The 25,619-nt window shown below is 37.2% G+C and overlaps 2 protein-coding genes across 4 annotated transcripts in view; one reads left to right on the top strand and one right to left on the bottom strand.

The window, feature by feature from the left end:
* Positions 1-1,818: 1,818 nt before the first annotated feature.
* Positions 1,819-7,504, bottom strand: ANKRD49 (ankyrin repeat domain 49). Of its 2 annotated transcripts, none has more exons than XM_001142795.7 (3): positions 7,349-7,504; positions 4,450-4,796; positions 1,819-3,330 (listed from the first exon to the last, which is right to left on the bottom strand). In XM_001142795.7, exons 2-3 carry the CDS (start codon positions 4,705-4,707, stop codon positions 2,869-2,871), a joined length of 720 nt encoding a protein of 239 aa, XP_001142795.2. In that variant the 5' UTR covers positions 4,708-4,796; positions 7,349-7,504; the 3' UTR covers positions 1,819-2,868. The 2 variants fall into 2 exon arrangements, with proteins under 2 accessions (XP_001142795.2, XP_009422277.2); XM_009424002.4 differs by having other exon boundaries at positions 7,214-7,366.
* A 5-nt stretch (positions 7,505-7,509) lies between these two features.
* MRE11 (MRE11 homolog, double strand break repair nuclease) overlaps positions 7,510-25,619 on the top strand; it is a 78,130-nt gene continuing 60,020 nt past the window's right edge. Inside the window, exons 1-7 of one of the 2 annotated variants that reach the window (XM_016921830.4) lie at positions 7,510-7,700; positions 8,482-8,606; positions 10,428-10,560; positions 15,304-15,464; positions 21,624-21,711; positions 22,509-22,650; positions 24,983-25,097. In XM_016921830.4, coding sequence (XP_016777319.1) covers positions 8,587-8,606; positions 10,428-10,560; positions 15,304-15,464; positions 21,624-21,711; positions 22,509-22,650; positions 24,983-25,097 — 659 coding nt within the window. In that variant the 5' untranslated portion in view covers positions 7,510-7,700; positions 8,482-8,586. The remainder of the gene's footprint in view (positions 7,701-8,481; positions 8,607-10,427; positions 10,561-15,303; positions 15,465-21,623; positions 21,712-22,508; positions 22,651-24,982; positions 25,098-25,619) is intronic. The other variant, XM_016921831.3, reaches the window with a different exon arrangement.

Here is a 25,619-nt window from a genome sequence, read left to right as displayed (position 1 = left end):
TATCTATGTTTGTGTGCCATAAAATACAATTCTGTCCTTATTGCATGAGTCCTCTTATATGAGGTATCTAAAATAGTCATGCTAAAAACATAAAATTACATGAGGCCCACGTTTCTATGTGTTGGCACTGATTTAGATCATTTCTACTTAGGTTCTGAGAAGTAAAATTTTGGAGTTTCAAAGGGAAATTTCCAGGAATTTAAAACATCAATCAGCTACACTTAATCCTTCTTGGTTTACTCTCTTCTGAACTTAATAAAGATAGACCTTAAATATCCTTTAGAGAAAGCATTTCATATTGAACAAATTGAGTGGTCATCTCATAATCCTACAGATGGACTGGAGCATCTTATTATAAACTAAACTAATTATAGCAAAGACATAATGATTTGGTGATCTTATTTTGTAGGCAGTTGCATAAATTCCTAGAGCCATTGCAGGTAAGGCGAAGATGGTATATGTGTTGATCAGGAATCAAGAGTTGATCCAGAGATTTCATTTTGGTATGGGACATAAATCTCAGTATAGTCTCTGGGCTTCTTTTGATCATGATTTTCCAGCATAGTGTTAGATAACGTAATAGATGTCAAATAATACAAATAAATGTCTTCATATTGTAGTATAAAGACTCTAAATCCCACCACTGTGGTAGGCTGTGGGTTGGAAGGCTCCCTGGAAAAGCATATTTAAGATTCATAAAAGCAAAGGCAACTAGTTCCACTTTAGGCCTAAGAATGACACTATGAACCTTGAACATTCACAAAAATTACCTCTTCCTCAAGCATATGTTAATCAAAATTAAACCCTTAGTTATGAAAAACTCAGATTTTATTTTTTAATAAGTCTTTGTATAGACTTTCCAAGATTAGAGAAAATTCTCTTTGTAAACTGAGCTATTTAGCCTGCCTAAACTGGAAAGTAGAAGTAATCCTTTCAAAGCACAATTAGTGACTGGCTTCTGTGCACAGAGCAGTCTAGTAAATGCTCTGGAAAGTATAAAGGAAGCAGACAATACAAATTCTGCCCTCAGGGGTGGGATTTGTCTTATGTGTAGAGTTTGCTCTCTAGCATCAGTGAGTGTTGAGGTCTGAAAACAAGGGAGTAGACATATCTTAGGTCCTTATTGGAAACAAGACTTCTTTGGCTCCATACTTAAATGGAAAGTTTACATGGAATCATGGGTACAATCCATTCTCAAGTGAGAAAGGAGCCATCAGCTCTGTGACTTTCAGGCTAAGCAGCCTCATTCAGCAGTCTGCTTGGATAAATAAGGTCTTATTCTATCATCACTGCCTGTCAGCTGTATCTGTCATTTGGTGTCACTAACTTAGGCCAGATCAAACAGAAAGCAACCTTTGCCACAAAGCATCTCCCTAGGAAGAGATCACAACATAAACTAAAGCACTAACTCTCAAGATCCTGTTGTCACGATGATTCAGTTCATATATTATCTCTGACTTTTCTGAGATGATCTAATAAGTTCTAAGCAAAAATAAATATTTAATCTTTGATTAAATAACATTATTACTTAGTCTAGGGTGACTGGGTTACATAGGATGGCTTGAAAGAGATAAGCCTTGGTGGACATTTTAAAAATTTAACTGAAGTAAAGAGCAATTGGTTTAGTTCCCTTCCCCTAGAGTGTTGTGGTGTTGAGAAGACAAAACTTTGGGAACAATCACAGAGGGGCTAGAAAGACAATGCAAAATTGCTGCTGGAGAGACTGAGAGAGTAGATGTTAAATAACTAAGTGCGTGCTGGATGAATAATGTTCTGGATCCAAGAAAGACATACACAGGTAAAAAATGAATTCATGCCTTTTGTGTTGTTCAAAACTTGTACTTTATTTTTCTCAAATATTTTTACTTATGCTTTTTGTCATTATCCACAGTGTTTTTTTTTAAAGCCTGAGCCACTTTGTGGTTTTAGCCTCAATATAATAATCATCCCCTTACTCTTAGACTAATTCCTTTTCCCCTGTCACTTTGCCTGTATAGTCTGTAAAAATGAGGACCTTAGAAAATCAACATTTCCTGTGAACTTGAGAGACTATACAAGCAGTGCCCAAATCAGTAGGATTAGGCAGGTAAAACCAGTTGGATAGCAGATATATTATGATCTGTTGGACAAAGGTATAGTTGTGTGCATGTCTACAAGGTCATCGTGATTCGCCATTAGCTTAAGGATCATGTAGGTTGACCAGGGTGAGGTAGGACTATCCACAGGATTGTGTAAATTGTGGTAGGGGAGGCAGTATACAATATTCATGAATTAAACACTTAGCTAACTGCTTTCCTGAAAATGGTCTGTGTTCTAAAAGACAAAGATCTAGGTTTTTTGCTGTTTTTTTCTTTAACTTATGAAGATTCAAGTCACTAATATGTTACTTGCTCTGGTTTAAAATGAAAGCAACTGGCTATGGTAAGGAAGAGAAGACAGCTGAATTGTATCAGAATATTTAAGACTTTTAAATTAAGTTCTGAGTTACCTCACCTTATAAAAATATATGTCAATATACTAAATACCCAACAAAGATCCAGGATGTGGGATATTTAAAAATACATTTCTCTTGTATCAGCACCAAAAATACCAGTTTCTGTACAACCCGTGTCAAGTTTTTAAGTATACACACATTAAAATTATTTCTGATAAAAAAATCACAAACTCCACAGAAATCATTAAAGATATACGCAAATTACTTTCAAATACATTTTGACATCAAAGTCAGGCAATTCACTTGGAAGAATGTTATAATGAATATCACTGAATTTTTGTAGTAAGATGTTTGACGTCAACTTTGATTATGGGAATACATCTCACACACAGGAGGCACTGGTATTTAGAAACTTAGGAAAAGTACTAGAATTGTTAAGACTGAGGTGAAGAATTTGTACAGCCTTCCACAATTTCAAAGAGGTAGTGATAGATACTTGTCCTCCTGGCAATATCAAATGCAGTTTCTTCCAAGTTGTTTTTCAGCCCTGGTTTGACGTAACGGTTCATCAGGAGGAGTTCTAGGGTATCCTTGCTGTCTCTGTTCCCAGCAGCAAGATGCAAGGGGGTCAAGAGGCCTTTTGTTTGGGCATTGATATCTGCATCATGCTGCAGTAAGAAAGAAGCCACTCTGGTATTATTCCACTTACAAGCACTGTGCAGGGGCGTCCAGCCATCCACAGTCACTGCATGAACATCTGCCCCCTGTGCAATGAGCTCCTGGACAATATCTAAGTGTCCACTGTAGGCTGCTCGATGAAGAGGGGTATACTCATCTTCATCCCTAGTGTTCACATGAGTGGCCTTTTCAGAAAGCAGTCTCCGCACTGTGGTAAGCTGAGAAGAAAAAAAAGAAATCTTTCAACTCAACTCAAACCAAAACAATAACTAAAACAAAATTGTCTTGTGGTGTTAGATTTAATTAAGTTGAATAAAAACTTACTTGTTAGTAGATGACTTTAAAATGAAAATAATTTAAGATCTCTTTTTTGGGAGGAGAGGACTACTGATTTAAGAATGAACAAGTTAGTGTTAACTACACTTTGTTGCTTCTAAGAATGAGATTCTCTGAATATCAAACCATACATTTACTCCTGGTCCAACTAAGGTTTATTGCATACAAGCTTCAGTCCAATGAATAACATAGGCTTTCTGTTTAATATTTTATGTGTTATCTGTGAAAAAACATAACTGCTTGATTTTTCTGTAGGATTATCACACCAATATACACACTGTATGAAACTTTTAAAAATAAAACTTTTAACAGAAGAATAAAGTATTAATAAGGAATTCTAGGGATTCAAGAGCTCAATTCCTTCTCAATACAACCTTAGAAACATCCTTTTAGGTTGTAATTTTTAGTTTGTTCTATGGGCCTCTGGTTAAATGTGGCATGCTCTTGGGTTAAAAAGCTATTTAAAATGCAAGACCCTTTTAGTTATTAGTTTACTAACACAGACATGGGGAAACTTAGTAAAATGAGGTGGAAGTGGCCAAGCAGAGGGAATAGGCTTTTGATGTTCATTCCACTTCGATGATCCTGGGCAAATTAATATTCCTGAATCTCAATTTCTTACTCTATAAAAGAGAAGAATATTACTTATAGGGATACATGACGATTAAATAAAATAATGTAATAAGGTACCTGGTATAGTTAGTATTTAATAAATGTTAGTTTCCATCCTCTCTTTCCTAAATGATCCTAATGACTTTATATAAATGATTTTAAAATATAGATGATTGCTTGCTATCTTTATAGATAATTATCCTTAAACCCCCAAATAATACCTAGCATGACACTCTGCAGCTTAATATGTGCTTTCATGTACATTGTCTCATTTGGTCCTCACAATCAAGAGATAGGTATGATGGCCATAACAGTAAAGGCAGGTCTTCTGGCTTGAACCCAGTGCTTTTCCTACTGTCACACTTCCCTCTGTAATTTTTTTTTTTTACCCGATTTTTTTCAGCAGCCCAAAGAAGCAATCTGCTTGGGTCTTTTTCCATTTTTTTTTCTTGCAATCGATACCACTCTTCATTTTTGTCATCTTGCTCCTCATCTTCATCAGAATTGCCTACCCAAAGACTTTGAGTACCAGTAGGAATAAGGTGTCCATGTGTTTCCAACAATTCAAGTTGGTTAAAGTGTTCAGAAAAATCCAAGGAATTCTCTTGGTCTGGTATTCCATCATCATTTCCTTTTTCTTTTTCCATTTTTACTACTATTCTAAATAAAAAGCATTTCAAATGCCAGGATATAAATCTTTCTAGAGATGAATTATGACTGCTTTGTTCATCAAGATCTGAAAACACAAACACAAAAGTTATTAGTAAAACAATAATTCAGGCTTTATCAACTGCATAGATAAGTCTTGCAAACATATACAATTAAACCCTGTCTAAACTCTTGTTTTTCTCATGATATCCCTTACATACACTAAATACTGATGCTGACAGAAAACAACAAACTATGATCTAATAGTGGTCTAATGCTTCTTACTTTTGTTGTTTTCTTCTAAGTCAATTATATTATTATAACTATTATTTTTAATCTACTGGTTTAGGTATGATGGTGTTATGCTAACAGTGATGAATGCTTAAAGGTTTTGAAGTATAACTAATACAATGAAGACAGGTGCATTCAAGATTTTTATAAACTAGACACACAGATAATATAGAGCAGAAATAAAAACTTCTAATTCCTAAAAATACTATTTCGAAGAATCAGGGATTCTTGAAGATGGAATAGCCCCCAAAAGGACATCTGTTCCAATCTCTCATCGGTACATATATCTTTATCACAGCATCTACACTAATTATCCTATTTCTACTTTGATAATTTCAGGCCTAGGAAAATTCACTGCTTTAAAAAGTAGTCCTGTTTATTGATAGGCAACTATAAGTTCTTAGTTGGCTCCTTGTTTTCAACTGAATTTTGGCTGTCATTCATTCCTTCATTCAACTAATATGAATAGAATGTCTGGTATGTGCCAACTTCTGGGTACTGGGATTCAATAATGAGCAAGATCCATGTCTTCACCTCAGGAAGCTTACTCTAGTGTAGGTGACTGGCAAAGACATCATGTGTCTGGCAAAGACAACATGATAAGTACTACTACAAGACCTTGTCTAGAAACCATGAGTATACAGGAGGTTCATAATTCCCCTAGTCCTAAGGGATTAAAGAAGGCTTCCTGAAGGAACTGATGTTTATTCTGCTAAGCTGCCATATTAATTTTTAAACCAATATCAGCTTAAAGGGTTACACAACATATAAACCTTAATCAATTAAAGAAAAGGAGAATAACCAATAGATAATTTACAAATACGAATTACCAGCCTCCCAACTCTATTTGTTGAAATATAATCAGTCTTTCAAGGCTCTTCTCTGATGTTATCTCTTTCATTCTTTCTTGATCCTCTCATTTAGATCGCTTTCTGCTTTCTACTTTTTTTGGTGCTACATTTCACCTCTAACTTTGTTCTTGTTTTAGCCCCTTAAAAGATTATAAGCTTAAAGATAAGGACCACATTTAACTTATATTTATCTCCTACTTGTCTATAGAAGGCATTAAGAAGTATGTGTAGCATTACATTTAATTAAAGTCTTGTCACTTGATTTTGCCTGGAATGGATTCTGAGAAGTTCCAGAGTTAGGCATAGCCCCAAGATACTGATTTCTTGGTACCTAATCTCACAAGTTTAACAGTATACAATCTTAATGTGGTATTAGACTTTATTACTAGTGGCAATAGCACTAAACTCAAGTTTAAATGTATTACTCATGTCCAGTAACTTTTCTGGACCTGTTACTTTATTGTAAAATGTAAGAATTTTACTAAAGTATTCCTAAGGCCAATCCGGCTTTTCAGTCACCCAATCAGAGACACCCTTGGAATCAGAGATATCCAATCAGAATTGCTCTGTGTTTTATTAATTCTCCTGGAGCTTCCACTTTTTCTTTGATTCTCAAACTAATTCCTGAACCTTGCAACACAAAAATGACCATACATCAATTCATTAAACACTTAACAGATGCTAATAAATAAAAGTTCACTTGTAATTATATCAAATATAGATCTTACCCTCTCCCCCAACATGCTTTTCCTTTCAATAAAAACTCCCTTATATAAATTTTGAGTTTACAGATCCAGATACAAAAAATTATGTATAAAATTTTACTGGTATATTTAGTTAAAAAAGCCAAGCCTAGGCGCATCTACCCGACTCACAGTTAAGAAACAAAACTGATGACTTGATGATGATATTCCTGATATTCCATCAGGAATGTCAGGGTATGTTTCCTAACTTAAAGGGCATATCCTATTTTGAGAGAGATCCGAACTATGTCAACTCCTTACAAACAACTCAGTGATAGGCGGGGCTATAAACCTTACTGGTGAAGGAGGTTCAGATAGATTAAAACAACTTGCCCTAGATCAAGGACCCTTCAATGGAACTGAAAGGGCAGACGTTCTAATTCAAAAGTTCTACATTATTTTTCGCTGCACTATACATCTTACTGCTCTCAGCACAAAGCAATGCAGATGTGCTGAACTCAAGGACCTAGGGGCGACACCTGTAGAGGGTCTGGCGACTGGGAGGGAGGGAGAGGGGATCCAGCTCCAGCACTCTGCCACCAGCCGGGAGCTCACAGGCCCGCGAGCTCCGCCTGCGGCCTTCCAAACAGCCAAGAGCGGAGAAGCGGCTTCGGTCCTACCTGGGGACCACGACGCGGCCTGACCTGCAGGGCTCGGCCTGTGTCCACAGGCTACCCACCCCCACGGGCTCAGGAGTTCTTAGATGGCGCCGGTCCATCAAAAAGCGAGGTCCGGGACAGGGAATAACTACCCACCTGACAGAAGGGAAAATCGCCGCCTTGCATCTCACTTCCGGGTTCGTCTCCTAGCCTGCTCAGGATTGGCTCCTGCGTGAGGGCGGGGCCTCGCCGCTACTTTCCCCGCCCCCTCACTGCGTGCGGTAGCCAATGAGAGCCGAACTGGACTTGAAGCGTCTACGTTATCCATGAAGTGTCGCGAGAGAAACGGACGCCGTTCTCTCCCGCGGAATTCAGGTTTACGGCCCTGCGGGTTCTCAGAGGCAGGTTCAGACCGTGTTGTTTTCTTTTCACGGATCCTGCCCTTTCTTCCCGAAAAGAAGACAGCCTTGGGTCGCGATTGTGGGGCTTTGAAGAGTCCAGCAGTGGGGTAATTTAGGAATCGCATTCGTCTCCTATTTCTGCAGGTTCCCAGGCGGAAGCCCAGAGTTAACTGGAACCTCGGAAAGAGCGGGCCGAGTGGGCCGGGGAGGGGTCCTGGCGGGCTCAGCGTTCTGATTCCGAGGTTCCCTGCGGTGAGGGCGTGTTGAGGCTTGGAATCCCGACGGAATCTGGAGCTCCAGATGTGGTGGGGGTTGTCTCGCGGTGGCAGCCACTCTTCCCCAAACCTGGCTATTTTCAGTCATCCTGCTGGTGCCTAAAGGTGTTCCTCCGCAGACCACGTGTTTGTTTATTTACACTCGCTTTAAACGCGGGCCCGTTCCCTTTTCCAAACTAGCCAGGTCCTTTACAAAAAATCGTGGGGTTTGAATAGGAAATACAGGATTGCCTCTGTTCTCCAGAGTAACCTATGCGTGCAACTTAAAAATATCTGCACATCTAGAGTTGTTTGTGTGTTGAACCAGAACCGTATGTGACCCTTTCTGCCCATTTATTTAGCATACATTAATTTCCCATAAGAGCACGGGAAAGGAAAATAGGAGTTTAATCATCTTGGTGAAACTAGGAAACAGGATGTACACTGGAGATGTATTATTTTCTATGCTCAGTTCATTAAAAAAATAAAAGTATAGTGGGTGCTTAGATGAAAATGAGACTTCTAGATTTGCCAGTCTAATTAAGACGTCTGTACCTTGTGCAGCGTAAATCATGTTGGTTAAATACGTGCAGGCTTTTAAAAAATGTGTTTTATGATGTAATTTTGTTTTTAGAATTTCTAGAATTTGGAATCGAGTGCATTTTCTGACATTTGAGTACAGGACCCAGGGGTTCTTGGAGAAGAACCTGGTCCCAGAGGAGCTTGACTGACCATAAAAATGAGTACTGCAGATGCACTGTAAGCACCTGACTTCTGGAATCCCTTGTTATTTGGGGTTTCTAAAGCTCGTCAACTGTGATCACAGTAAAAGAAAACTTATTTAATAAGCAGTAAATAAGGAACCTGCTTATCAACAGAAATATTAGTCATCAAAAAGGATATTTGGAATGTTTTAAATATTTATCTGTTTGTTAACTAGAAGCTAATATGCAGCTATAGATTGGAGTCTTGCAGTAATTTGATATATTGATATAGTATTGTTTATGTTCTTAGGCTTCATCTTAAATTATTGAAGTGATAAATATTCTTGAATTTTCCTGACAAATTCTTATTAGTCAATGCAGTTCTGTTTAAGATTTTTAGAGTAAATTCCTCTAGTATTAAATAAGCTGGAAATGAATTTGAATGGAATGGGAATAAATAAAAGGACTGTAAAAGTTATGTGCACTTTTACACATAACTCGGGAGCCCGAGGCTGGCGGGATCATCTGAGGTCAGGATTTGGAGACCAGCGTGACCAACATGGTGAAACCCCGTCTCTACTAAAAATACAAAATTAGCCAGACGTGGTGGCGCATGCCTGTAATCCCAGCTACTCAGGAGGCTGAGGCAGGAGAATCATTTGAACCCGGGAGGCGGAGGTTGCAGTGAGCCGAGATCGTAAAAAAAAAAGTTATGTGGGAAAGACTTTAGACTTGGAGTCTTTTACCCTAGTTTCAAGTCCTTGGACGTTACTAGCTGTGTGACCTTGGGCAAGTCAGCAGTTCTCTGAGCCTTGCCTCAATTTTGCCATTGGTATAATTGGAATAATTATACCTTTTTCAGATTAATTTTGAGGCTTAAATGAGAGAATTCATGAGAAAATACTTCATAAATTGCTACAGAAACATATAGTAGTATGATTTGAAAAGTATTCTGACCTACCTTCTTGGATATATCAGTGAGAACTGTGTGCATATCATTTTTGAAGTTTTTGAAGAGAAATCGTTTGTGGAAATATCTTTTGTTTGTAAAGATTTGAATTTTGGAGATATATACAGAGATTTTTTAAAAATTCATTGTGGTTTATTGAAAATAGCCTGCGTTTTCATCATGGGTTTTAGTCCCGTTTCTGTCACTAGTTATGTGATAAAGCAGTTAATTTCTCTGGGTTTAGCCTTCTCATTTGTCAGAGATAATAATGCCTGACTCTTTATCTGTGAGGGTTGAGATGAGATCATAAAAATAAAAGTATTCCATACAATTAAATTTAGTGTAAGAGTATTAATAACTATTACATTGCTACTTCACATTAAAATACCTTTGAATATTACCAAATTCAAACTGAAACAATTCTGTGTTGGCCAACTTTATTAATGAAATCTAACTCTGTAGAGAGTAGAGTCATGCAAGTGTCTTCAAGGGCCTGAATGTAAATTATTGCATATTAGTATAAAATTGACTCATAAACTTAGAGGAAGGCTTTTTAAATTAACTTCGATTTTCCTGGAAGAGTACGAAGTCAGATAAATAACAAGTTTATTTATCTGAGGAAAACAAGCAAACTTTTGGGCCTGGGTTACATGAGTTTGTAAGACTGGTTATAACAAGGTTATAAATTTTTGAAGCAGTTATAGAACCTTGTAAAGATTTATGTACATTTGTTCTATATTGAACTAGTGGTTAGGAAAACTGTAATATATATAACGTTGAATACTTCAGATTTTCAGATGAACTCTAAGGCTAAAAAAATGATTTTACTCTATAACTGTTATTATTTATAAGTTTAAGTCTCAATTTGTTTGAATATCCTTTAATGAATTATTAATATATTGAAATGTTTCTTCTTTCTTAATATAGTGATGATGAAAACACATTTAAAATATTAGTTGCAACAGATATTCATCTTGGATTTATGGAGAAAGATCCAGTCAGAGGAAATGATACGTTTGTAACACTCGATGAAATTTTAAGACTTGCCCAGGAAAATGAAGTGAGTGTGGTTTGTATTTGTGCACTTTCTACCATATTCCCTTGGTTAACAAGTTATTTTTCCTTCTAAAGTTAGAGCTTATGCTCAGGTGCTTACCTTGCCTGCTTGAATATCGATATACTGAAAGCTCAAAGCCGATTTTGTATGCTTTGTGTCTTAAATTCAAGTAGGAGCTACTTTTGTAAATAGTCTGTTAAAATTTACAAATGTTTTTGGGGTGTTTACTGAATGCAGGATCCTGTGGCAGTGTCTATTTGAAATGTAAGGTGACTGTCAAAGCTTCTGCTTTCAGATAACGTAGAAGAAAACTGGTGTGAAAGACAAATATCCACAATCCACAGATGCAAGGTTGTATGTGATAGGAGCCCTAAGAAAATTGTAAATAGCATTTCCTTTGAGTTTAGAGGCAGAAAAAATCACGTTTAGATTATAGCAAGATGAGTTTAATGAAGAAGGTTGTGTTTAACTTGGGCTTTGGAGGAAGGGTAGACTTTTGGCCAGTGGGGAGCATAGAGAATGTACATCCATGTGAAGCAGGAGTGAGGAAACCCATGAGACAGTATAAGGTATGTTAGGGGCCCTGTAGTCAATTTGGCTCACCAGCAGGTCATAGTTAGCAAGCTTGCTGAGAGACTAGAAGGAAGGGTTTGAGCTACATTAATGAGGACTTCAAATATCAGATTGAGAAATTTGTATCCAGTTCAATAGAAAGTCTTCTGGCAGCAGAGTATAATACCATGAATTGGAGACCAGTTAGAGGCTTTTTTTGAAGTGTTGACCTTAGGGATGGAAAAGAGGAAATGAATGCAAGGGATACTGCAAAAAGAGGATTTGTGTACTTTGGTTAGTTGTAGCGGGGTGGGGATGAGGGCAAAGGGATGACAGTGACTCTGAAGTGTGTGGAGTTTGGGTGAATAGTTGTACCAAAAATAGAAATAGGTAGATAAGGAAGAGGTACTTCTTCATGTGGGAAGGTGACAAATTCTTTGTTTGATTTCAACAAACTTAGAGTTGGAGACTGCAATGGGACATTCAGGGAAAAATTTCAGCAGGCAGTTAACACGCCAGCTCAGGAGAGAGTTGGAGAATAAATGTAAAAATTGACTTGCAAATTAACACCGCCAGCCTTGACTTTTCTGGAGAGTTCTCTTAAGTTTATCTGCTAGGTCCTTAGTTCTTCCTCCCAAATATATATGGTTCCTCTCTACTACTCTTTTCACACTAATAAACTTAGTCCAAAACTTGATCACATTTCACATGGCCTGCAGGAGGTCCCCTTCCATCTTTCTGCTTCTATTCTTTTCTGCTACATCTACTCAGCATAGCAGCCAAAGTGAACTTTTAAAATAATAAATCAGATCATGGCACTCTGTTGCCTAAAATTTTCCAAGTGTCCTTCCATTGAATCTAGTATAAAATTCAAACTACAAGGTTCGACTTGATCTTGACCCCTGCCATGAAACTTCATCTCCTACTACTCTCTGCCTGATTTACAGTGCTACATCCACACCGGCATGTTCTACTCTGAGGCCCTTGCACATCTAGTTCTTTCTGCTTGGAGCACATTGATCTTGGTGGGGCCGACTTCTGGGAGTTCAAGTCTTACCTTTTTGGAGACGTCTTCCCTGATACTTCCAAGCACTGTTTTATCACATTACTCTGCTTTTTTTCATAGCATATTTTTAATAGCACTATCTGAAATAATTTATTGAATTATTTACTTGTTTATTGTCTGTTGTCTTCACTAGAAGGAAAACTCCATGAGAGTGGAAATCTTTTGTTTGTTCATGCTGTATCTTAGTGCTTAGAAAGAATCAGAAAGCAGTGGGTATACATATTTTACATTTCTTAATTAAGTGAGGCAATGGCTGGATTCTTTTCTTTTATTTTAGGTTCAGGGGTACATGTGCAGGTTTGTTACGTAGGTAAACTCATATGACAGGGATTGTTGTACAGATTATTTTGGCACCCAGGTATTAATCCTAGTACCCATTCATTGTTTTTCCTGATCCTCTCCCTCCTCCTATCATCTGCTCTCTGGTAGGTCCCAGTGTCTGTTGTTCCCCTCTTTGTGTCCATGTCTTCTCATCATTTAGCTCCCACTTATAAGTATTTGATTTTTCTGTTCCTCCATTAGTTTGCTAAGGATGATGGCCTCCAGCTCCCTCCGTGTCCCTGCAAAGGACATTATCTGGTTCTTTTTAATGGCTGCATAGTATTCCATGGTTTATATGTACCACATTTTCTTTATCCAGTCTACCATTGATGGGCATTTAGGTTGATTCCATGTCTTTGCTATTGTGAATAGTACTGCAGTGAACATATGTGTGCTGTGTCTTTATGGTAGAATGATTTATATTCCTTTGGGTATATACCAAGTAATGGAATTGCTGGGTCAAATGGTAGTTCCATTTTTAGCTCTTTGAAGAATCGTCACACTGCTTTCCACAATGGTTGAACCAGTTTACACCCCCATCAACAGTGTATAAGTATTCCCTTTTCTCCGTAATTTCACCAGCATCTGTTCTTTTTTGACTTTTCAATAATATAATGTAAGGTGCATTTTTCCTTCCTTGAAGGCAAAAAAACTTGTGGCCAAAGGAGGTCTGTTTCCTGCCAGAGAATCCTGCATGTGCTCTTTCTTTTTTAACTCTTGAGCCCTAAAACAGAATCTTCTCCTGAGTGTAAGCTACTTAATTCTACTTTGCCCTTTCCTTCACTTCTGCTTCCACTATTTCCCTTCCCTGCGTCCCTTAATTGTAACTGTTCCACCCCCCATAACCCCAGGTAGGGACTTTTAGGTGCGTATTATATTTACTCATTCTCTTGATTTGTATTTAGTATTTCTTATTATTGAATCTAAATTCTTCCTGACTTTTAAGTCCCTTATTATGTGGGCCCATGCCCACTAACCAGTCTTAGTTCTGTTCTCTAGTTTCTTGGAGTCTTTTTTGAAAAAAACTTTTTATTTTGAAACAACATCAGTCTCACAGAAAAGTTGGCAAGAATAGCGCATAGAATTCCTTACCCGTCACCCAGGTTTTCTAACATTTTGTCACATTTGCTTTATCTTCTCTTTACAAATACACACGATTTTTTTCCTGAACCATTTGAGAGTAAACCGCATGTATAATCATAGAAAACCAGAAAATTAGTATTGATTCAGTGCTATTATATAATGTTAAGATGTTGCCAATTGTCCCTGTAATGTCTGTTACAGCACTTTGGAGGCTGGTTGGTGGTGTCCAGGATCCAGTCCAGGTTTACATATTGCATTTAGTTGCCATGTCTCTTTGTCTCCTTTAATCTGGTACATTTTCCTGCATCTGCCTTGCCTTTGTTTTTCATGACCCTAATATTTTGAAGAGTACACAGGCCAGTTATTTTATAGAATCTTCCTCAAATTGGCTATAAGTGGTATTTCCTCATGATTAGGTTCAGATTCTGCACTTTCGGCAAGAATACCACAGAAGTGAGTCGTGTTCTTTTCAATATTTCCTGGAGTCACTGCCAGCCAGTTTAAAAAAATTTTTAAAAATATTTGAATGATGGCAAAATATATTAAATACATAACATAAAATTTCCCTTGTTAACCATTTTTAAGTGTATAGTACAGTAGTGTTAAATATGTTCATATTGCTGTGCAACCAATCTCCAGAATTACTCACATCTTGCAAAAATGACACCCATTAAGCAACAACTTCTTTTCGCCCCAGTATGTTTTTCATTTGGTTTGTTGTTTTTGTTTTGTTTCTTCCATGCCTTTGATTGTGATCATTTTCTTCCTTTTACTCAAATAGTGTTCATTCTGGAAGGCCTAGCTTAAACCTCACATTTTTATTAAAGTTATCCTAACTACCATACGCACAGTGATCTATACCTTGTGTTCTTTTGTGTGATTAAGAACTTCAGTTTCTTTAGGTGCATCGTATACGTCTTGAAAGCCTGTGTTAGACTTTTTCTGTATGATTTCCCTCCTTCACTGAAGTTATTCCTAGAATTCTCTTCCTCACAATCATTTATCTTTCCTAGTGCAACTAACATATCACCATGTTAGTTCATCCCTTCTAGACTTTCTGTCCTCAGGCAAATTGTCCTCCCTTGAGTTCAAATTCATCGTAGTGTCATCTCTGCTGCTGGTTGCTTACGTGTCCATTCTAGTGCACCCCAGAGTTTGACTTATGTTTAAATGTATCACAGTTTGCCTCTTCCATTAGAGTTTGAACATATTTAGGATAGGGATCATATTTTATTCATCATTGTATCCTCAGGACTCAGTAGAGGGTCTTGCATAGAGTCAGTATTTAATGAGGGCAGGGATATAATCTATTTTGTAGATTGCTATTTTTTGAGCTTCTAGAACCTGTAGGAATTCTGTAAATAAATGCTGAATGAATTAAATGAATGATTTGGATTGAATTTGGTATCTCTTCCCATACGTTCTGTTAAAGTGCTAAGTTTATGTTTGATTCAAATAATAGAAAAAATATGATCAGCTTGTGTGGCCTGAATCAGAGACTTGGTGTAATTGGAAGATGGCTTTTTTGAAGATAGCTTAGTCAGCTAAATTAGAGCCAGATTAATTACCAGATTGAAAGTCCCTTTGAATAAATAAAATGTAAATTTTTAAGTTGCCATATATAATAGTGTCTTTTGTGAGTTTTTTTTATCTCTTTCATCTGTAGTTTACAAAAATTTTACCTGTAAAACGTACTAATTTTAACACCTTTTTCTGTTGATCAGGTGGATTTTATTTTGTTAGGTGGTGATCTTTTTCATGAAAATAAGCCCTCAAGGAAAACATTACATACCTGCCTCGAGTTATTAAGAAAATATTGTATGGGTGATCGGCCTGTCCAGTTTGAAATTCTCAGTGATCAGTCAGTCAACTTTGGTTTTAGTAAGTAAGTATATTTATTTACTTGAGTGAGTGATTACTTGTGTTTGATATTTGCTGTATAAGACACGTAAACACACAACTGTTTTGCCTTCCATATAAGCTATTTTCTTAGTAAATATCATTCTTTGAATTTTTTTGTACATCATTGTATTAATTTATATTTTCCTAATTAATAGTGGAACTGACCCAGCTACTCGGGAAGCTGAGGTGGGAGGATTACTTGAGCCTCAGAAGCAGAGGTTGCAGTGAGCCAAGATTGTGCCATTGCACTCCAGCCTAGTTGATAGAGCAAGACTCCATCTCAAAAAAAAAAAAAATACATGGTGGGACTGAATATCTTCTCAGGTTTATATTGTACATTTTGGTATCCTCTCCTGTTCATATCCTCTGCCTGTTTTAAAAATTGAGATTTTTTTGTTTGTTTTTCTACCTGAATTCCAGAAGTTACTTATATATTCTAATTAGTAAACCTTTGTGATACATATATTTTTTCCCAATCAATGGCTTGTCTTTTGACTTTGTTTATGGACTCTTGTTGACAGAAATATTTAATTTTTATGTAGTTAAATCTATTGGTTTTTCTTTTTTTCCATTTGTGCCTTTGGGACTATTTATGATATTTGTCAATCCCTATATTATAAAAATATCATCATGTGTTTTTTCTTTTTTTTTTTTTTTGATGGAGTCTTGCTCTGTTGCCCAGGCTGGAGTACAGTGGCATGAGCTTGGCTCACTGCAACCTCTGCCTCCTGGGTTCAAGCAATTCTCCCTGCCTTAGCCTCCTGAGTAGCTGGGATTACAGGCGAGTAGTTGGGATTACAGGCGAGTAGCTGGGATTACAGGCACTCATCACCATGCCTGGCAAATTTTTTGTATTTTTAGTAGAGACAGGGTTTTGCCATGTTGGCCAGGCTGGTCTTGAACTCCAGACCTCAGGTAATCCACCTGCCTTGGCCTCCCAAAGTGCTGGGATTACAGACGTAAGCTACTGCTTCCGGCCCATCATGTCTTAAACATCATACAGGATCTCACATTGCATTTAGTAGAAACGTTTCCTTAATTTCTTCAGCCCTTGTCAGGTTTTCTGTCTTTCCTTGTCTTTCATGACCCTGATACTTATAAAGAGGTCAGGTATTTTGTAGAACGTCCCTCAATTTGGTATTTTCTCCTGCTTTCTATGATTAGATTGGGATTACAGGTTTCGGGGGAGAATATTCAAGAAGTGGAGTACCCTTTCAGTCGCATCACATCAGGAGGTGCATGACATCAACCTGATTTATCACTGGTGATTTTAACCTTGATCACTTGGTTAAGCTGGTCTCTGCCAGGTTTCTCCAGTGTAAAGTCATTATTTTTTCCTTTCCATATGCTGTTGGTTAGAATTGAGTCTCTGAGTCCAGCTTACTCTCAAAGGGCAGGGAGTTAAGTTTCCACTTCTGATGGACATAAGTTAAAACCACCAAATTAATTAATAAATATTTTAGGGTAGATATTTTGAGGCTGTGCGACTTTTCTGTTCCTCCTTAAATTTGTTCATTAATTTTAGATTCATCAGTGGATCTTACCTACAATAGTTATAACTGTGATATTCTAATTGTGATTTTCTATTTCCTATATTCTTTCTACATGTATTAATTGGGATTCTTTTGTAAGGAAGATTTGTCCCTTGTCCCACATTTGTTTATTCAATTGTCTATATCAGTAGAAACCCATTTTTTTTTTCTTTGGGTTATAATTTAATACTATCATAATTTACTTGTAGCTTAAATTGTTCCAGCTTTGGCCATTGGGCTCCTTTTGAGATTGGCTCCTGTATCCTTTTGATATATCCCACCTTTTCTTCTGATTTTTTACTTTGTCTTTCTTGTCTTCAGACTCAGCCATTTCTTCAAGGAACCCTGGTTCCTTTTGGAGAATGGTATTTGGAAACCAAGATCTGGATGTTACATGTGCACATTACTATTGTATTGTTGCTTCTAGGCTCTCAGTGGACAGAGCTAAGAAAAATATGTGTACATACTAACCCATGAGAATAGACATACTCATGTTTATTTATTTATTTATTTAATTTTTGCTTTTGAGACAGGGTCTGGCTCTCTTTCCTAGGCTGTAGTGTAGTGGCATGATCATAGCTCACTGCAGCCTCAACCTCCTGGGTTCAAGCTATCTTCCTGCCTCAGCCTCCCAAGTAGCTGGGACTATATGCATGTGCCACTGTATTAGTCCGTTTTCATGCTGCTGATAAAGACATACCCGCCAAGACTGGGCAATTCGCAAAAGAAAGAGGTTTAATGGACTTTCAGTTCCACCTGGCTGGGGCGGCCTCACAATCATGGCTGAAGGCAAGAGGAGCAAGTCACGTCTTACATGGATGATGGCAGGCAGAGAGAGAGGTTGTGCTGGGAAACTCCCATTTTTAAAACCATCAGATCTCTTTAGACCTATTCACTATCACCAGAACAGCACAGGAAAGGCCCACCCCCATGATTCCATTATCTCCCACGAGGCCCCTCCCATAACACATGGGAATTATGGGAGCTACAAGATGAAATTTGGGTGGGGACACAGAGCCAAAGCATATCAGCCACCACACCCAGCTAATTTTTAAGAAATTATTTTTGGTAGAGATGGGGTCTCACTGTGTTGCCCAGCTGGTCCTGGGCCCAAGCAATCCTCCTGCCTTAGCTTCTCAAAGTTCTGTGATTACAGTCGTGAGCCACCATGCCCAGCCCATATTTATTTCTTATTTAGTTTTTAAAGTGTGACTTTATATTGGGAGGTAAATTTTTTTTTGAGATTTTGTCCACATGAAAATGTTTATGTTCACTTTCCCCTTGATTGATAGTTTGGCTGCATATATAATTGAGTTTTAAAAGATTTGTATAATACTTAACTTTGTCCTTGTATTTCAAAATTGTGATCAGTGTCTTAACCCTCCTCCTATTCAGATCTAAAACTTGGGACATTTTTTATTTTTTATTTTTGAGAAGGAGTCTTACTCTCTCACCCAAGCTGGAGTGCAGAGGCACGATCTTGGCTCACTGCAACCTCCACCTCCCAGGTTCAAGCAGTTCTTCTGCCTCAGCCTCCTGAGTAGCTGGGACTACAAGTGTGCACCACCATGCCCAGCTAATTTTTTTATGCGTTTTTAGTAGAGACGGGGTTTCACCAGGTTGGTGAGGCTGGTCTTGAACTCCTGACTTCAAGTGATCCTCCCGACTTGGCCTCCAAAAGTGCTGAGATTATAGGCGTGAGCCACCACACCCAGCCGGGACATTTTTTAACTTCAGTATTTTCTTTCTTTCATCTTATTTTTAAATTGCATTCTGTTTTGAAAACTGTTTCCCCACCTTATATACATGTTTACCTATTTCTTTGCTCACTGTTGTTTCTTGTATTTCATTTCTTTTGTGTAGATTCAGTTTCCTTCTTTCTGAAGTACAGTTTTCAGTAGTTTTTTCATGGAGTGTCAGTGAGTGGTAAACTCTTATTTTTTGTTGCTGTTGAGGAGTCTACTGTTAGTTGAGTTGCTAGAAAGTTTAGCATAGTGATTAAGAGCATGGGTTCCGGTATAAAACAGTCGGAATTCAAATCCTGGTTCTGTCATTTAGTAGCTGTCAAATTATGTTAGTCACTTAACCACTCTACCTTAGTTCTGTCCTTCATAACATGGGAAAGAAATGTGCCAATCTTACAGAGTTGAGAAGATTGAGATGATAAGAAAAATGCCTAGAGTAGTGACCAGCATAAAGACAATACTTGGGTAACTTAAGATTTTCTCGTTGTTCTTAACATGTTACAGTCTTATTTAGCTGTGGATTTAATTCTGTTTGTCCCACTTGGGCTTTATCGTATATTCTAATGTAATATTGTTTTTCAGCAACTTGGGGAAATTCCTATTCTATTCATTATGTTTTCAAATATTGTTTCTCTTCTCTTTCTGAATATCATTTATATAGCACACTATTAAAAAAAATATTGCCCATAACTTTACCTCTTTGTGTTTCATTTTGGATAATTTAATCTTCCAGTTTACAGTTCATGTAGAAAATAGGCAAAGATAGGGAAATCCCGAAAAAGAAGACTACTAAGGAGTTAGTAGCCAATTAGATTTGAAGTATAACAATGCTACAATAATTGAAAATGTGGTATGGCTCATGAATTAGTAGATAGGTAAGTGAAAGAGAATAGAAACTCTAGAAATAGCCTCAAATACATGTAGGAATTGAGTATTTGATGAAGGTCACTGTCTCACAATGTAGGGGAAATAATGGATTCAGTAAAACTGCTAGGAGAAACTGTTACACATATTTTAAAAATCTAGATGTGGGGAAGGCTTCTAAGTATGACACAAGACCCAGAAGCCATAAAAGATTCATACATTTGTCTTTGTAAAAATAAATTTCTGCATGCCAAAAACTGCTTGAAGCAAAGCCAGAAGTCACAGTTCAATCAGGAAGAATATTTGCAACCAATTGCAAATTAAGGTTGAATTCCCCAATAAGCAATTCTTTCAAGACAATAAAATTCATGGGTTAGTAATAAATAAAGAATATGGACATACTTCACAGAAAAGGAAATAACATGACATTTAAACTTTTTTTTTTTTTTTTCCAAGACAGAGTCTTGCTTTTTTGCCCAGGTTGGAGAGCAGTGGCGCGATCTCGGCTTACTGCAACCTCTGCCTCCCAGATTCAAGCACTTGTCCTGCTCAGTCTCCCAAGTAGCTGGAACTACAGGCATGTGCCACCATGCCCGGCTAATTTTTGTGTTTTTAGTAGAGACAGGGTTTCACCATGTTGGCCAGGCTCATCTCGAACTCCTGACCTCAGGTGATCTGCCCACCTCGGCCTCCCAAAGTGCTGGGATTACAGACGTGAGCCACCGCATCTGGCCTAAACATATTTTTAAAAGTTTGATCTCACTCATAAGAAAAAGACAGAGCTATACTGAAATATTTTTCTCCTATAAGGTTGGCATAGGTCTGTGACTCTCAATCCTGAGTGCACAGTACAGTTACCTAAGAACCTTTGAAAATATGGATGCCCCATCTCCAGGCCAACTAACTTAGAGTCTCTCCAAGTATGTCATGGGCATTGGCATTTCTTGAAAGATCCCCAAGATAATTCCAACATGCTGCTAGCATTAAGAACTGCTAGCATAGATTTAAGAGCTGGATGACATACTATGTTAGTGAGGTAGGGGAAAACTGTCCCTCCTGTGCATTGCCATTGCATTATGTGTAAATCTCTATGGTGGGAAATTGGCAGCGCCTATCAAAATTACAAATACATGTACTCTTTGACCTAACAATTCCCTTCCAGGTATTCCTTTACAGGTCGACTCACCAGGGCAACAAGATTACTCACTGTACAAGATTACTTTGTACAAGATTACGGACTATAGCATTGTTTGTAAAAACAAGACTGCCAAGAATCTAAATGTCCATTGGTAGGGAACTGCTCAAACACATTGTGGTAATCCATGCAATGGAGTACTGTGTGGCTGACAGAGCAGAAGAAAGGTCTTCATGTACTGATGTGGAATGATTTCTAGAATATGTTGAGTGATAAAAGCAGGATGCAGAAATGTATGTTTTTCTATCATTTATGTAAGGAGAAAGAAAATCTGTTTATTTGTGTGGATAGGTATAGGATCCTTTTGAAAGATGCACTAGAAATTGCTAACATTATTTGCCTCTGAGAAGAGGAGCTGGATGGCTGGGGGCAGGGGCTGACAGGAGACTTTAATTTGAACAGGTAATAAGTGATAGAGCTTGGAGTTTTTATCTACCTCTTTGGGATTCTAAAGTATATGGATTTTCTTCCCTCCCCCCACTACGAATAAAAACCATATGCTAAGTTTTTAAAATTTTGAAGGCTTATTAACTTTTCATTAATTAGATATACTACTCATACATACCACAAGCACTGTTTATTATAGTTGGGGTTTCTTTAAAATGTAGTGCTTTGAGATATTTTCAAACTAATTGAAATGAATTGTCGCCTATGATTTTATTTTTTAAAGCTCTAAACTAGTGGTCATATGCCAATGTAGATTATGCAGTTTGCCTATGATTGCATTAATATTTTGGAGGAGAATCTTAGGGAAAACAGCTTTTGTCCCTTGTAGAAATTTTAAGTAACTTTTTTTTTTTTTTAAGGTTTCCATGGGTGAACTATCAAGATGGCAACCTCAACATTTCAATTCCAGTGTTTAGTATTCATGGCAATCATGACGATCCCACAGGGGTAATTATTGTTTTCTTACATTTTTTTGGAATTTTGGAAATGATCAGTTTAGTTTGTCTGTGGAAAGCATGCCTTCCCTTTTTCTCATTGTGTAGTCAAATTGAGTCAAAAGTCAAGTTGACTTTTCACATTCATACAAGCTTTTATACTGCTTTTTAGATTTTTTAAAAATCTGAAATAAGAATTGGTGTATGAGCTATGCTTTTATTTCATTAATACTGATGTTAACAATAAGAAGCCAGGAGTAGGAGTGAACACCTAACATCTGTATAGTGCTTTACAGTTTGTCAGTGTTTTTATAACTATCTTATAAAATCTCACTTTTAGGAAATGATTGTTCATGACCATCTTTAAATCTAAATTAGATTATCTTATTACCTGCTTGATATGGAAGTAAGACTAGAGCTCCTACAAGTATTTTTTCATTTTATCTGGTCATTAATATTATGAATTGCTTATTATCTATGGTCTTTTTTCCCCAGGCTTTAAGACGGTTGCTTAATATTACAAAGCATTTATCTCATGGCTAATTTTTATTTTTTTGTGGCCAAGACATCATAAGTTTTGATGAGATATTAACCTTGCATTTGGCATGTGATTCCAGTTGCTGTAGGTGATTTGTAGTACAAAAATGTAGCAAATACTTTTACTATTGTAATTTTGTTTTGAGAAGACACTATCCTCATCTATGTTTTTGTAAGTAGAATATGGAGTATGCTTTTAACAGGTGATACGATATTCATGCAGATACCTACTTTTACATACACACTAACATTCTTTGAAATTATTTTGCATAGGCAGATGCACTTTGTGCCTTGGACATTTTAAGTTGTGCTGGATTTGTAAATCACTTTGGACGTTCAATGTCTGTGGAGAAGATAGACATTAGTCCGGTTTTGCTTCAAAAAGGAGGCACAAAGATTGCACTATATGGTTTAGGTAAGACAGTTTTATTTTACTGTTTATGTCCATGTGTGATTCTTTAAACAATTGAGAAATTTGGAGATAAGTTTGTATCTGTTTGGAAAAAATGGGGCAAACCTTATTATTCTTTATTGGTGACTATAAAAAATGATGGATGGTTTTGGTAAAAATTTTTGGTGAAAAAATGTCTTTTCGTTACTATTTATTATTTTGGGTTTTTTTTAGACTCAGGTGTAGAATCCTGAATGTTAGAATTATAGAATAATTAGCAAAACTGCACTTTGATATCTTGGAAGTCTTTGAAAGGTCTAATGCTTCACTGTACAATACCGCTAGCTTATAATTTTGTGCAGCTTTCATAATACCTCTGGCAAGTAGAAAAGCATCATGGTTATTTATATTTTAGAGATAAGGAAAATGAAATCTGGATGCTATATCTGATTCTGCAAGTGAAAGAGCAGGAAGTGAAATATACTTTTCTTAAAAAAGCTATTAACAGTTGTTTTAATCACTGCAGTGTTATTAGGGATCATATCTCCAGAAAATTGCCTTTCCTCCTCCATTCAGACTAAGGACAGATTCCATTATGCCTCAGTCACCACCAGAAGCACATCTCTCCAGTCATCCATTTTCTCCCAAACTTATCTTATCCTGTTCTATTATACCTTCCTTAACTGGACTCTGTCTCCACCCTGCACCCCTCCCTGTCCCCCAGCCCTTCATTATAAACTCTAAAACTCTTTTTGTAATTATCAGATTCCTCATTATTATCAGTCTCTTCTCTGAATGTTACCTCCACTTTCTAACCTTCAGTGAAGCCCAGCTGTCCCCTGAGGTTCCTGTGTCCCATGCAGTTCTCTTACCCCTGGGCTTTTGGAAGGAAGCGGGGATCACTGTTCTCCTTGCTCCACCCACTGCTTCCTTTTCTGCCTGCAAACACACTCTTCCCTTTAAGCTTCTGCCATCTGGCTAAACCGCATTGCTTTTTCTCTCAGACTTTTTACCTACTTACCTACCTTCAATTTTGCCAGTGTTTTTAGTGTTTCAACACTCAAGTAGATTAATCTTCTAATGCCTTGGGCTTTGTGTGCCTTGACTTTTTTGTCTCCAGTTACATGTTCTACATTCCACCTCAGCCATGTATTCCATTGGCCATTCCTGTAGCATTCTCCTTGGGAGCTAGGCCACTTCTAACTTCTAGACTTCTACATTGTTGGCTTTTCTTCTGAGACCCTCTCTAATCCGTATATAAAGTAGCAGTGTTGTCCACCCTTTTAATTCCATAGTGTTAATTCGCCATCTTAGCATCCTGGCTTTTTCTCCTTTTATAATATTTAATATTTGTAACTATTTTGTTGACTTGTTTTTGTTAGTTTCTTTCACTAGATCAAGGTGAACCTGTGGAGTATGAGAATTGTTTGAAAGTCATTGAATTATTTAAAAAGCACAATATATTAAAACAATGTAAGAATATTGTTTTTAAATACACTTTTATCATCCCTTTTAATATTTATTTCTGCACATGTTATAATGTATATATTAGATCAAAAGTATATATAATTTATAACAAAGGGATGGTGAAAAATAGTATTACTAGAAGTTTTAATAAGAATTTTACCATAGAAAACTCACATTTTTATTCTACATTTTGCTGGTTTTGAACATGTATATGTCTGAAATGGAAAATGTTTTTCAAATGCAACTAACTACTGTTATCAAGAACCTGGAACAGGCCAGGCGCGCTGGCACACGCCTGTAATTTCAGCACTTTGGGAGGCCAAGGCAGGTAGATCACTTGAGGTCAGGATTTCAAGACCAGCCTGTCCAACGTGGCAAAACCCCATCTCTACTAAAAGTGCAAAAATTAGCCAGACGTGGTGGTGCATGCTGTAATCCCAGCAACTCAGGAGGCTGAGGCACAAGAATCCCTTGAACCCAGGAGGCGAAGGTTGCAGTGAGCTGAGATCACACCACTGCACTCCAGCCTGGGCAATGGAGCAAGACTCTGTTTAGAAAAGAAAAGAAAAGAAAAAAAACCCTGAAACAGCTAGGCATGGTGGCTTATGCTTGTAATCCCAACACTTTGGGAGGCGGAGGTGAGAGGATTGCTTGAGCCCAGGAGTTTGAGACCAGCCTGGACAACATAGCAAGACCCTGTCTCAGTTAAAAAAAAAAGATAAAAAAAGAACCCGGAACATACCCACTTATAAATTATTCCAGAATTCAAATATATCTCCCAACAGTAAAGTGAAATACTTTGAGAAGGACATAATTTAGAAGCAAAATAGATTCATTTTTTAAGCCGAAGTAAGAAAACAATTTAAAAATAATGTAATGTCCATTTCAGGATCCATTCCAGATGAAAGGCTCTATCGAATGTTTGTCAATAAAAAAGTAACAATGTTGAGACCAAAGGAAGATGAGAACTCTTGGTTTAACTTATTTGTGATTCATCAGAACAGGTAAAACTTTTCTCTGAAAAAGTTTGAGCCAAGTGCTGAGGTTTCCCAAATCTGTTTCTGAGCTTACCTATTTTAGTGAAATGCCCTTAATCTTTCAAGGTTGTCAATGCAAGATTAGACAAAACATAGATTTGCTTTGTGTGATTTCATTTTGAAATTGTTTTTAGTATAAATACCTACAAGAATATTTGTAACATATGGATAAGGCATACACATGAATACTCCTCAATTCAACAAAAAGGTAGAATCTTTTTGTTGGATTATCCATCCATTCCTTTATCCCATTCCTTTTCCCTGATCCCACCTGCTTCCCCCTATCCCAAAGGGAAGCATTATTAATTTTGAATTAATTATTTCATTGATTTTCTTTGCTGTTTAATCACATGTATACTCATATTATGCTATATTTACAGCCAACTTATGTTCAGCATTACATTACTGAGATCCATTTTGATGCTTGGAAGTGTAATTTATTTTTACTGATGTGTACAGTTATGCTTTGCCTCCTGTCAGTGAACAGGA

The sequence above is a fragment of the Pan troglodytes genome, chromosome 9, assembly GCF_028858775.2.
Source record: "Pan troglodytes isolate AG18354 chromosome 9, NHGRI_mPanTro3-v2.0_pri, whole genome shotgun sequence".
In the NCBI taxonomy this organism is placed as follows: Eukaryota; Metazoa; Chordata; class Mammalia; order Primates; family Hominidae; genus Pan; species Pan troglodytes.
The sequence above is the reverse complement of the archived record's forward strand: the minus strand, read 5'-3'. Positions and strand labels throughout refer to the sequence as shown.